Genomic DNA, 13197 nt, shown 5'->3' with positions numbered 1-13197 from the left:
CTGCGCCTCCACCACCTGATCAAAGCACCGTTATATCCTTACATTGATCGATTAAAGGCCAGAAGTCCACATGACCTTCATCATCAAGTTCTTCCATGAGAACCCTGAATACCATGAGGACTGATTGAGGTCATATATGTTAGGTAGAATGCTTAGAAGGGACTGGGCAATCTTGTGGCCTTGGAACCCCTGCAGATTTTGTTTTTCTTCTCCAGCCGTTTGGAGTTTTTCTTTTGTTGTTTTTTTCTGTCCTCCCTTGCCATCAGACCTTACTTTTATTCTATGTTAATTAGTGTTCCCTTATTTTAAATCTTATTTATCTTTTTTCTCTTTCTTCATCATGTAAAAGCATTTTGAGCTGCATTATTGTATGAAAATGTGCTATGTAAATAAATGATGGTGTTTTTTGGTTTCCTCTAGTCTGGTTTTGCTCCTGTCCTGCTAAAGTGCCTTTTACAGACTTCTGGAGGCTTACTATCCACTTTACTCTGTCCATCCTGGAACCCCAGCAGAAACACTGTCCTTGTGATTGTAAATGTACTACAGAAGAGAGATCTTGTTTTACTTTAGACAAAAGGTCTTTAAGGCATCACTGGCTGGTATACTGCATGACATGTGCCAGTTCATCATTCCAAACTTTACCTCTAAAGTATAACCAAAATTTTCACAAGTGCCACCACTACTTTATGGTCTGCTGTGCCCTCCAATCTTTAAATTTTACTTGTACAATAATATCCTCAGTTACAGAAGTATTCTACTGTAGATATGTTTCAGGATTCAAGATTGTTATAACCAAGTTTTTAACCCATGTTAGATTTACCATAGGAATATGAATATGCATTCTAAAGTCCCACAATGCTCTTGCATTCTGTGGTTTCCTCCCTTGGCAACTGTATAACATTAATGCCTAGTTTTTTACAGCTCTTTCCATACATGCTGTAAACACTTACAGTATATCTGCCTCGTTCACTGTACATACATTCATGCTGGCAGTTGCACTTTGCACCTAACAGGGTCTCAAGAGGCAAAACACCTGTCTACCTTTCCCCAAATATACATGACATTCCAAGGCAGGATCCTTAAGCCTTGCTGGTGACCAAAGATCCAGATTATAGGACTTCAGCAGCAGAAGAGTATCTCTGAAGTGCTTGCAGGTAAGTGTTCTCTGTCTGCACCCCTCTTCCACACTACACTGACTACTTTCATGACTGGCTGCTGACCCTGATAATTTCGCTTTTTCATTTCTTCTCTTCACCTTTTCCCCCACTTCATAATTAACATTGTAGTTTCTAAAATATTGCTTTATGTTTTCATGATATAAAAGAGAAATTATATTGATAACATTAGTAGAACTACAGTACAAATGAAATAACTAAGCATTCACATTTAATAACCTGACATTCTTCATTATACACAATATTACCATAGACAATAAGTAATCTGTATAAGGAACTTGCACAATAGCTAGTACCACAACACAGACTGCTTGGTACTTGAATTTGTGCATGTACCATAGCACATTTTATGCTGACTCATTATGGACCTTTATAGTTATGGTTAGTAGCACTAACAAATGCCCTATTTGGCAAGGAGCTATATGTATGTGACAGACTAAAAGAAAAGGTGAAAGAAAGCAGGTAGGTCTAACTTTAGTAAGGGGTAAAGGTCACTTTTTCAGCCATTAATCAGCACATTGTTGGAGATGATAAAAGTACTTCAAGCTGACATAGTAACAAACCACACACACAACCCCAAACATCTGCAGGACCCTACACATGAAAGCAATGGTTATTGTCTGGGGTTGTGATTTATTTAAAAGATCAAGATAGTGTCCATAGATGACTTGCCTGCCAGGTACACAATCTTAGCTGATTCGTCCTTAGCAGTGTTCAAGTAATATTGGCTACCTTTACAAGTCTTATGCTACTCTCATCTCTGTTCCCTTCCTTATCCTGCTTGCCAGTCAGGCCCTACTACAAACTCTTTCAGGGGCAACTGGGAAGAGAGAAATTTCAAAAAGGAGGAGTTGCACTTCTCATCCTTCTCCAGATTCACTGCTTTGAAATAAAGGACTGCTCAGTCGGCTTCCTCCCCAAAGGCCCTTTTAAGGCCAAACTCAAAATAGCTGTGTGCACACTTGGTTTCAGCAATTTCCATTTCAGATGTATTCCATTTATTACTAGTGGAATGACTTCATTTGCAAGTATTCTCAAAATCTGAATGCCGAGTGGACAACCCTAATATCTATTAATGACTCAAGCCAGAGCGAGAAGAAAAAAAAAAAAAAACTTTCATAAATAAAATCAAAAGATTAGCAACTGTGAAAAATGGGTATGCAAAAGGCATCACAATTTTTTTTGAATGTCAAGCTCAAAAGAGCCGTCTATCAAGAGAAGCAAAAGTAGCTAAAAGTAATCAAAAGCTAATACAGCTGTGTGTAGCAAAACAGCAACTTCTTTGGCAAAGCCAGCATATTTAAACTTTAAACTTCTTTTAGAAAACTAAGAAAGATTTGATTAAACAGGTATTTCATAACAAATGTAATATTAAAGGTTTGTATCTTTAAGCAGCACTTCATATTCAGAAATTAAATTTACTGTTTACTAAACAGAATAAACTGTTCACTTTTATTTGCCACTCTACAGTACGCATAACTGCAATGAGTTTAATTAGAACTGCATACAAAACAATACACAAAGAAATCACAAGAATTAAATTTTATTTTTTATAAGAACAGAAGAAAACAATTTACAAATGAATGGCTACTATTATGGAAATGAGACCTAAAAATACAAACTGAGTATATTCAGAGGGTACAGTGTGTTACTTAGTATCTATACAGTTATATAACAAGGTATGTACGTTTAAGTTTTAGTCATACAATTGACTCTTGTAGATGGCAGATGAATCAATCTATTTAGGCCTATATACCATTCAGTTTACCTTACATTATTTGAGTTTACCCAGAGTGACTGGAGATAAATTTATAAACACTCTCATTTAAACAGATAAAATATAGTATGGCAACATTAACATCAAATCAAATCCCTCCAAAAGTATTTGACTTGTAGTTTACTAGAAGTTCTTGATGTATCACAGTCCTGGAAAATCTAACTAATAACATGATTTCATCATCATGTATTTATTCATTAGAGCTTGTAACCATGAAAACAAAACATATGAAATGTGAACATTTGAATAAATTTGTGACAAATAGGTTTTATATTTAAAGGATTTTATAATAATAATCTTGTATTTGTAATATATATATACTAATGGTTTGAGAAGGTGGTAAGCTGGAGACAGGTAGTTTCAAGTTCCAAAAGTTGTAAAAGCTGAAGATTTCACAAAAGACATTCTTCACAGAACTCAACAGAGGAAGTACAGTACACATCAACTTCAACAAGTGGTCGCTTTCAGGATATTGCCTTTTTAAAGAGGTGGTCCAACATAAAATTTATGTTTTTTCAAATTCTCTGGATATTAAAAACACATTAACTTTTGCAAACTATGATTTCGTTTTAAAATTTTGCTCACATCTTTTACCCTGTATGTTGTACAAAGGTAAAAGCAGGCAATGTAAAATTAACACCAGGCACTTGCATGTTAATTTCTATTTGTATCCTTAAATAACCTCAAACATATTAAAAAGCATGGCACTGTAATAAAGTGGTTGGCACTCTTGCACCACAGCCACCAGGGACTCTGGTTCAAATCCCAGCCAGGTATTGTATTAACACCTACTCAAACCTAGCATTCTTGTAAATTTTCTCAGTGTACTGGGGGTTATCTTTCCCTCATTCCAACAATGGAAGTCTTAGGTTGTTCAGCACCTCTAAATTTTCTTAGGACAAGTAAGTGTGAGTGATTATGTACTGTATGTCTTATAATAGTACAAAGTCAAATCCAGAGTTGTTATCTGCCTTTTACCAAATGAAGGAAAAAACAAACACAACACAAAAGTAATGGAAATGGTTACTTAATGTTTTAGTTCAACTCAATTTGTACTGCTTCCAGTAGAACTCTACTGGACTAACTGGGATCAGAAAATTGAAAGTACATAATACAAAACTAAAATAGAAAAAAAAAAACAAAAAACTATAAAAACTGTTTTTAAATATAAATACAAAGACCAATCACATTTTAAGTTGGACAACATCAACTTACTTGACATCGTTATAATTGGACGAGAATAAAAGCAGTATATTTATTCAAAATATTGCCCTGAGTATGCATTGCAAGTATCTACCAATCCAAATATTTCTATAAACAAAAGTTTTTTTAAAAAAAATATTTAATTAATATTATACAGTTCTTATATGATGTACAAATTAAATTCCCTGCTAACTTTGTAAGTTTATAAGAAAAAAAAAAAAAATCACAAGCATCCATCTTTATAAATATCAAAAATTGAGCTGAAAAACTGCAGTGTATGAGCCTGTTGTTGAAAATGCTAAGAAATAACAATAATAGTAATAAAAAAAAACTTAAACAGATGAAGTCATTTGTGAAGCATCAAGTTTGAAATCAAATATGGACTCTTGGGAGGTGCTTAGTGACATTGTCTCGTCAGGAGTGTTTTCAAAACAATTAACTTCATCAAATTGTTCTACTGCTATTAAATCATTCGCATTTCTCTGTGTATCTGAAGTAACATAATCCATTGGGCATAGGTTTTGCATTATGTCATTATTATTTATGGAACTGGTGTTGTTAATAGAAACATCATCTATAGGTGCAGAACCCAAATCATTTTCAGAAACAGCACATGCAGTAGTAATTTGTGCACAAGAAAGCTCACAGTCCTCATTTAAGTTATTTATGGATGGAGATATCTCATCTGTACTATTTTTCTTGTTCTGTAACTGATCTTGTGTTGGAGGACTGGCAGATTTTGGAGAATGATCACAATCACTGTCACTATGAATTGTGATAACAGCAGGAGACAAGTTATCATCTCTTACTTTGCTGGATTGTCTCCGGTTTCTTTTTTTATGCAACTTTTTCTTGTGACGTCGTCTGCCATCACTTGTAGACTTCTTTTCATAAACAATTACCACACTTGGACTCCGGCTTTTCCTTAAATTCTTGTGTTGGTTCTGATCCCGGCTGCGTAGTGGTGAACCCCGAGATTTTCTTCTTTCTTTTGAGGTACTTTCCAAGTGATGAGTTTTATACTTCCTCTTTCCACTTGGTTTCTCATGTCTGGTTTGACAATGGATGGCAGTAGAACCCTGGGAACTGCTACTTGAAAAGCTCCTAGACCGCCGTCGTCCTCTGTAACTGTTGTCTTGATGGCTTCTACTGCTTGACCGGGACTGGACCCTATAGTCTGGAGCTGTATAGTAGTTTGAACAGTAAGACCTACTCTGTATATGTAATGAATCACCGAGTACTCTCTCTCTACTGTAGCTATTGTAGGAATCCCAACTGTATGAATAAGATTTCTCATGTTTATATCGAGAGTATTTATTGTCAATGTCTCTGTTCCTTGGATGAAAATCTCTAGAACTGTACTCTCTGCTTCCAGATCTTGAGTGCCTTCTTCCTCTAGGCAGCAAGTTGCAACTGGTCAGTGATACAGACTGACTTTTTTCACACCAGTTATCTGTACTTCTAGATCTCCTTTTGTGCCTTGTTCTCAATCTATCTTTGCTCTTCGACTTTCTTTCTCTAGAACGATGTCTCCTGTGATGTGCTGTATGGTCCTGATGATGTCTCTTTTTGCTCGAAGACCTATCATCATCAGTTCGTTTGGAACTTTTATTTTGATGAAAGGAGTGAGATAGCTTGAAAGACTGCTCGTCATGTTTTAAATTATTGGTACCTCTGTTTTTGTTATTAGTTTGTTTTTTAGACTTGTTTGTTCTCTGGGAAGGTTCTTCATTGGAAATATGTGAACAAACAGAGGAAGAGGAGCTGTCTCTACTGGGGGAAGTTTTAGGCTGAAGTAGAGGAGCAGTGTCTAAGATACCTTCTTGCGTTGATTCCTCAGAATCAGAAGACAGCTGAACTAACTCTGGAGTCCTTTCTGCAATTGGTTTAACATAGCCAACAATAACACAGTCTTCTTCTAAGGCAGAAGCATCACACAATTCTTTAACTACTGGATCGCTCTTGACCTGAGCACTGTCTTGTACTGAGCAAACTGCATCGCCTCCTTCTCCTTCATCCTCACTGCTTTGAGATTCAAGTGGAGTCAATAAAGTGGTCTGAACCTGACCTGCAGATGAATAAGATGGACCAGGAGTTTCATCATCCCAGGGAGCCTGGCTAAGAGCAACACTAGGCACAGATGCAGGTGATCTTTTTCTCTCATCATCAGAATCTGCTTCATCCGCAGATATAGTTATGACAGATGAATCTGAACTACTTCCTTCTTCATAGGATGGTGCAGGACAGTCATACACAGCGTGACGATCATATGCCTCCATACTAAATGGGGCACGAGCAAAACTAATAAACTCATGCATAAAATGATCCGTGCGTGTTAATAAAAATGGCCTTAATTCCTCTTGGATGGATTGGTCTTCCATATCACATCTAGTTATACATGTCATAATAATGTGCTGCACAATGTTAATCAGAGATCCATGAGCACCATATAGCACAGTTAGCTCACGTCTCAACCAAGGGACCAGTCGATGAAGACAAGCTGGATTTCTCCTAAAAAAATCAGCTGAAATGTCTCTGTAGCGGCCACCATCACGTACAGATCGAACACGCATACCATTTCGGTATAGTGCTCGCCTAAAATTGATCATGTTCTGCTCCTGCATAACCCTTGCTGACCTGCCATCAGGCTGAGCTTGCCTTCTAGCTGCAAGCCTAAGCATCATTCGGTGAGCACCTCGATCATTATGGGGCTGAGGATTAGAACCAAGTCCCTCAAAAAGTAGGCCATTGTCTGGAGGGGATGAAGTAAGTCTGCGTGGATTTAACTGTCTGTGCTCCCTAGTCAGAGTGGTTCGGTATCTGAACCTAGGGCCATCAGAATTGTTGAGAGAGCCATTCTCAGAAAGCACAAATTCTTGAAAGTCACCCTTTGCTTTCATACTATGAAAAATTTTATTAAAAGGTTGCTTGCACAAGGGGCACTCCGCTTTGTTTTTTGACCACTCGTGGATACATCGAAAACAGAATCTGTGCTGGCATTGATCTAGATATGCCATATTATTGAACTGGTCAAGACAGATGGGACATTTGGAATCTGGAGAGGCATCTGCTGGTAAAGTCTGTGAAGATTTGTTTGATCCATCCTTAACAGTGTTCCTTCTGCGCATTTTTGACTTTTTAGTAGATAGCACCATCTAAGGAAGGAAAAAAAAATATACAAGTTATTTCAAATATACTTTACAACATTAGTAAAACATTTGACAAACAGGCCATTGAGCACAACACAGCTCTCCAATCATATCCACTTAATTCCCCCAAAACGATAATTTTGAATGTCTCTAAAGTCCTACCACCACGCTACTTGGTAAGCTACTCCATGTGTCTATAATTCCCTATGTCAAGAAAAACTTCAAAACATTTGTGTGAAATTTACTCCTAACAAGTTTCCAACTATGCTCCTATGTTCTTCTTGAATTCTTTTTAAAGTACACTATATGGAGAAAAGTACTGGGATGCCTGACCATTACAAAAACGGGAAGCATTCCAATAAATAGATTTTAATATGGAGTTGGTCCACCCTTTGTAGCTATAACAGCTTCCTCTCTTCCTGTTACGCTTTCCACAACATTTTGGAGTGTTTCTGTGGGAATTTGTGTCCATTCATTTTCTTCCATAACAAACTCATCCAACTATTTCTTTATGGACTTTGATTTGTACACTGGGGCACAGTCATGCTGGGGAAAAAAAGTGCCTTCCCCAAACGGTTTCCGCAAAGTTGGAAGCATAGCATTATCCAAAATGTCTTGGTATGCTGAAGCATTAAGATTTGCCCTTGACTGGAAGTAAGGGGCATAGCCCAAACCTTGAAAAAACAGCCCCACATCATTATCTCTCTTCAACAAAACTTCACAGCCCAATGCAGTCAGGCACGTAACTGTCTCCCAGCATCCGCCAAACCCAGACTCATCCATCTGACTACCAATCAGAGAAGTGTCATTTGTCACTCAATAGAACACATTTCCACTGCTCCACAGTCAATTGGCAGTGTGCTTTACACCACCCAATCTGACGGTTGGCATTGTACTTCGTGATGTGAGGCTTGCATACAGCTGCTCAGCAACGGAAACCAATTCCATGAAGCTCCCACCACAAAGTTATTGTGCTTATATTAACGTCAGTGGGAGTTTAGAACTCTTCAGCTATGGAATCACCTTACCCCACTCTGTGACTTTATGTGGCCTTCCACATCGTGACTAAGTTGCTGTTGTTCCTAAATGCGTCCACTTTCCAATAATACCAATTACAGGGATGAAATTTCAAAAACCATCTTATTATAAAAGGTGGCATCATATCACAGTACCATTCTTGAAGTCACTGAGTTCTTCAGAATAACCCCTTTTGTTTCACAAATATTTGTAAATGGAGAATGCATGGCTAGGTGCTTGACTTTATACACCTGTGGCAATGAGTCAGATTGAAACATCTGAATTCAATAATTAACAGGTGTGTCCATATAGTGTATCAGTCTTAACACAATGTACCAATTTCTTTTTCAATTTTAAAAACTTCAGCCACATCACCTCTAAATCTCTGCTTAAACCAAAAAAGGTTCAAGGCCTCCCATCTTTCACCATAATCTATAACCTGCAGTCAAGGAATCGGTGCAGACTTTTTCATAACCTGGAGACCAAAACTAAATGCAGTACTCCAGATGAGACCTCACTAGTTGATTATTTAAAGCTTACGAGTAACCACCTTTCACTTATATTCTATACACATTGTGAATTTTTACTTTTGTTATGATATGGATTTTTCTTATACCGCAACACTGGTTTAAATTGCCTAAACGACGCTTGGAACATGGCGCAGTGGGAAACTGTTCAAGTGGGTACCTTTTTCACTGCTACATCGCTAAATAGGTAGTGGTAGTGTAGGTATTGCGCCGTGAAAATGGACAGAACATTCCGAAACTGAAGCTGTAGCTGACGAAAAAGCTGAACATGATGACACAGAACTTTTGAAGAAAAAAAGGAGTCACGATGGATGTGGACCATTATGTTCAAATGTGTAAATACTGTTTCTATACTACAGGATAATACTGCAAGCCAAGTTGTACTTGTTTTATTTGTTTTAATACAGTGTAATGTACCTGGGTACTGTGTAATAGTGTGACGACATGTTGACTTTAATCTTGACGCTTATGTCAAGATTAAAGTCAACAGGTTGACTTTATTCTCGTAAGTTGTCATTAAAGTAGAACATCGTAAACTAAACTTCATCGTAAAATGAATATTTAATTTACTAGATTTTCTCAAACCCCGTCATAAGTTATATAGCACATTAAATGCTTTGTGTTAAGCGTTCCCCGAGCCATGTTAAATCGGTACATGCTTCTTAAACTGACTTCCGCTTGTACTGAGGAGGCGCTGGTAGCAGTCGCCACACAGAATATATTCACTTCATAATATTTCTGCTCTCAGAACATTTAGAATGCGAAGATTAATACTTGATATAATGTTCATGATGAAATGCAAGTGGGGACACAGCGGTGTGGGGGTTGCACTGCTGCCTCGCAGCAAGGGTGTCTCAGGTGTACCCTGCCTTGAATTTGCATGTTTTTCTGGTAGGTTTACTCGCCGTGCTTCAGTTTCCTTTCAAAGTCATGTAGGATGAGGGCTTTGTTATGCTATATTGACCCTGCTAGTGTATTGCTCTGCTCGTATTCACCCTGCGATGTGCTGGTGACTCGCTCAGGATTTGCTCCTGCCTCACACACAATGCTTGCTGGGATGGGGACAACCCTGAATGGATGGCATAATTAAACATGTATAACAAAGATATTTTTGAAGTTCTGAACACTCTGTGAGCTAAGTTTATAACTAGCTTAAATTTCACAAAGACGTTTATCGTGTGGTGATTGGTTATGTGGAGAAAGAATTGGAAAGATAGGAACTGGGATTTTGGTACGTCAGACAGAGAGCATGCGTGCAATAAAGAAAGCCCGCTGAGAAGAACATCTGTTGAATTCTGTGTTTGTGTGTCCGACCACCAGATCACAAACCCAACATTTACACAATATTTAAGTTAAACCTTTGCGATACCCATTCATAAATCCTAAAGTTCTATACACTGAACATACACTTGGGGACCCCTTACTACGAGGGAGCAGCACTACCGCCTCACTACCGTGCATGTTTAATACCTGCTTTAATGTATTTCATCATGAAAATGATATCAAGTACTTATCTTAGCATTCTAAATTTTCAGAAAGCAGGAATATCATGAAGTGAATGGATTCTGTGCAGTGATCTCTTCCGGCGCCACCTCTTAGTGCGGAGGAAGTCAGTTAGAAGTGTAGTGATTAACAACTGGGTCAGGAAACATTTAATACAAAGCATTTAATGTGCTTCATTAACTTATAAGGGAGTTTGAGAAAATCAAGTAAATTAAACATTGATTTTAGGATGAAGTTTACTTTATGACATTCTACTTTAATTATAAAATAAACTAAGAGAATAAAGTGGAAATGTCGACTTTAATCTCAACATAAATGGTGAGAATAAAGTGCAAATGTCAACTTTAATTTTGACACGTATGTCAAGATTAAAGTGGAAATGTTGAGAATAAAGTCAACCTGGCAACTTTATTCTCAACATATATTTTGTTTTTATCTTCCATGTCCGTATTTTTTTTCTTCACCGTGGCCCTAATACAATTCTGTAGGGCTATACCTCAAATAGCATTATAAATGCAAGTTGCAGTTTTATTATCTATACTAATAAAAGGCAAAGCCATCACGGACTCACTCACTCATCACTAATTCTCCAACTTCCCTTGTAGGTAGAAGGCTGAAATTTGGCAGGCTCATTACTTACACCTTACTTAAAAAAAGGTGGGCAGGTTTCATTTCGAAATTCTACGCATAATGGTCATAACTGGAACCTATTTTTCTCCATATACTGTAATGGACGTTAACTCGACGGCCGTGTGGGCGGAGCTGCGTGTGACATTATCACGCCTCCCACGTAATCACGCGAACTGACTGTGACCGCAGTACGTAGAAAAGAAGGAAGAGCTCCCAAAGAGTGCTGAAGAAAAACGCCGAATACTTTATTCGTGAGATACAAGTTTAATGAGAAGACACGAGGTATAAACGAGACTTTGGATCACTTTGTAAAGGAGTTACAATTGCTGTAGCAAGAAACTTTAAAGTGCTGGGTCATAGCTAACATTAAATAAAGCCGTGGACATCGCAACATCACACAAGAGAGCAGCTCACGTGAACTGACTGAACGCAGTATGAGTGATCACTTCCATGCATCAAACCTGTTCAAAAAACGCATTACACAATTGACAAGGTGATGGCTTTATATGTCGTTCATATATAAAACAGCGGAGAAGCTGTGTAAAAGCTGTTTCACAAAAAAAACAGTGGAGCGTCTTATATGAGCAGGCAGTCAGCTAAAGAAGGAAATCAATAAATATCTATAATCATAATAAACTAACAAAAAATAACATACAACATCCAGAACCCCCCTCGATAGGTGAAAATCCGCGAAGTAGAAACCATATGTTTGTATGGTTATTTTTATATAATTTTAAGCCCTTATAAACTCTCCCACACTGTTAACATTATTAGAGCCTTCTAGACATGAAATAACACCATTTAGTCAAAAGTTTAAACTGTGCTCCATGACAAGACAGAGATGACAGTTCTTTCTCACAATTAAAAGAATGCAAAAATATCTTCTCCTCAAAGGAATGCATGTCAGGAGCAGAGAATGTCAGAGAGAGAGACAGCGTGTGCGAGAGAAAAGCAAACAATCAAAAAATCAATACGTGCTTTTAAGTATGCCGAAGCACCGACAAAGCGGCATTTTTTAGAGGAGCATTCATATCTTCTAAGCAAACAGCCCCTCTGCTCACACCCCCTCCGTCAGGCAGAGAATGTCAGAGAGGGTGAGAGAGAGAAAAGCAAACAATCAAGCACCGCGCGGGAAGCATATCTTATATCATGGAGGAGTTTTAGTTAATATGTAATACATGCTCTGATTGGGTAGCTTCTAAGCCATCTGCCAATAGTGTCCCTTGTATGAAATCAACTGGGCAAACAAACTGAGGAAGCATGTACCATAAATTAAAAGACCCACTGTCCACAGAAATCCGCGAACCAGCAAAAAATACGTGATATATACAGTGGAACCTCGCTAGCTTTCCCTTGCCTGCCTGAGCAGAGAGAGAGAGAGAGCCATGTGCCTGCTGGGGAGGGGGAGGAGGAGATTGCTGCACGTGTTTGCCTGCCTATCTGCAGGCAGTACGTGCAAGCGAACCATCCCCCACCCAAGGGGCAGGCTGAGAGAGAGAAAGAGAGAGAAAGCGAGCGAGCCGCGTGCCTGCAAGAGCCCTGTTCATTGTACTCAGTCAGAAGTGCATGCGTTACCTGCACTCTCTTTGTGCTCTACAGTATTTTATATGCTTTTGCAGTTAACTATGGCTTCTAAGCAAGTGAAGAGTGGTGAGAAGAAAGTTTTGAAGAAAACTGAAATCGAAGTAAAGAAAAATTACAAGAGGTGGAAAAACTGTTTACCAGTTTACTCATTTACCAATCTGAGAACCCTCGTGCTTTCAAGCAGCATAATGTAAACAAAGCCAGATTGCCAGTAATGTGGAGGGCAAACACGAAGGGTTGGGTCACAAGAAATTTGTTTTTGGAATGGCTGCATGAGGCTTTCACTCAAACCAGCTAAACAGCTAAAAGCACCAGAAACCCAAGAAATCACAAGAGAGAAAACACCTTAAGGAAAACACTTCATGCAAGAACTCGATTCATGCAAGGTTAGTTTTCTTGGTGCTTTTTGCATTACGGATTTTTCAAAAGTTAATTTTTCAGTTCATAACGCGATTTGTTGCAATGTTACTTTTCTCTTTTTTCAAATGTTCCTTTTTTTCCACTGTGCTTAAAACTCATTTTAAAAAAAGTGTTTACAGTAATAAGGCTATTAGCATGAACTCCTGCAATGTTTTTTGGTTGCTTGTGGTTGGTTTTTAAAGTTCAGATTTGTTCTAATGCGCGTGCTACAA

The 13197-nt window shown here is 38.1% G+C and overlaps 1 protein-coding gene across 1 annotated transcript; it reads right to left on the bottom strand.

Moving 5' to 3' along the window:
* Nucleotides 1–2702: 2702 nt before the first annotated feature.
* toporsa (topoisomerase I binding, arginine/serine-rich a) lies at nucleotides 2703–7310 on the bottom strand. Its single transcript, XM_039759164.1, has one exon. The coding sequence runs from the start codon at nucleotides 7308–7310 to the stop codon at nucleotides 4488–4490; it is 2823 nt and encodes a 940-aa protein (XP_039615098.1). The 3' UTR covers nucleotides 2703–4487.
* Nucleotides 7311–13197: the final 5887 nt, after the last annotated feature.

Source organism: Polypterus senegalus, chromosome 7 (genome assembly GCF_016835505.1).
Source record: "Polypterus senegalus isolate Bchr_013 chromosome 7, ASM1683550v1, whole genome shotgun sequence".
Taxonomy (NCBI): Eukaryota; Metazoa; Chordata; class Cladistia; order Polypteriformes; family Polypteridae; genus Polypterus; species Polypterus senegalus.
The sequence above is the reverse complement of the archived record's forward strand: the minus strand, read 5'-3'. Positions and strand labels throughout refer to the sequence as shown.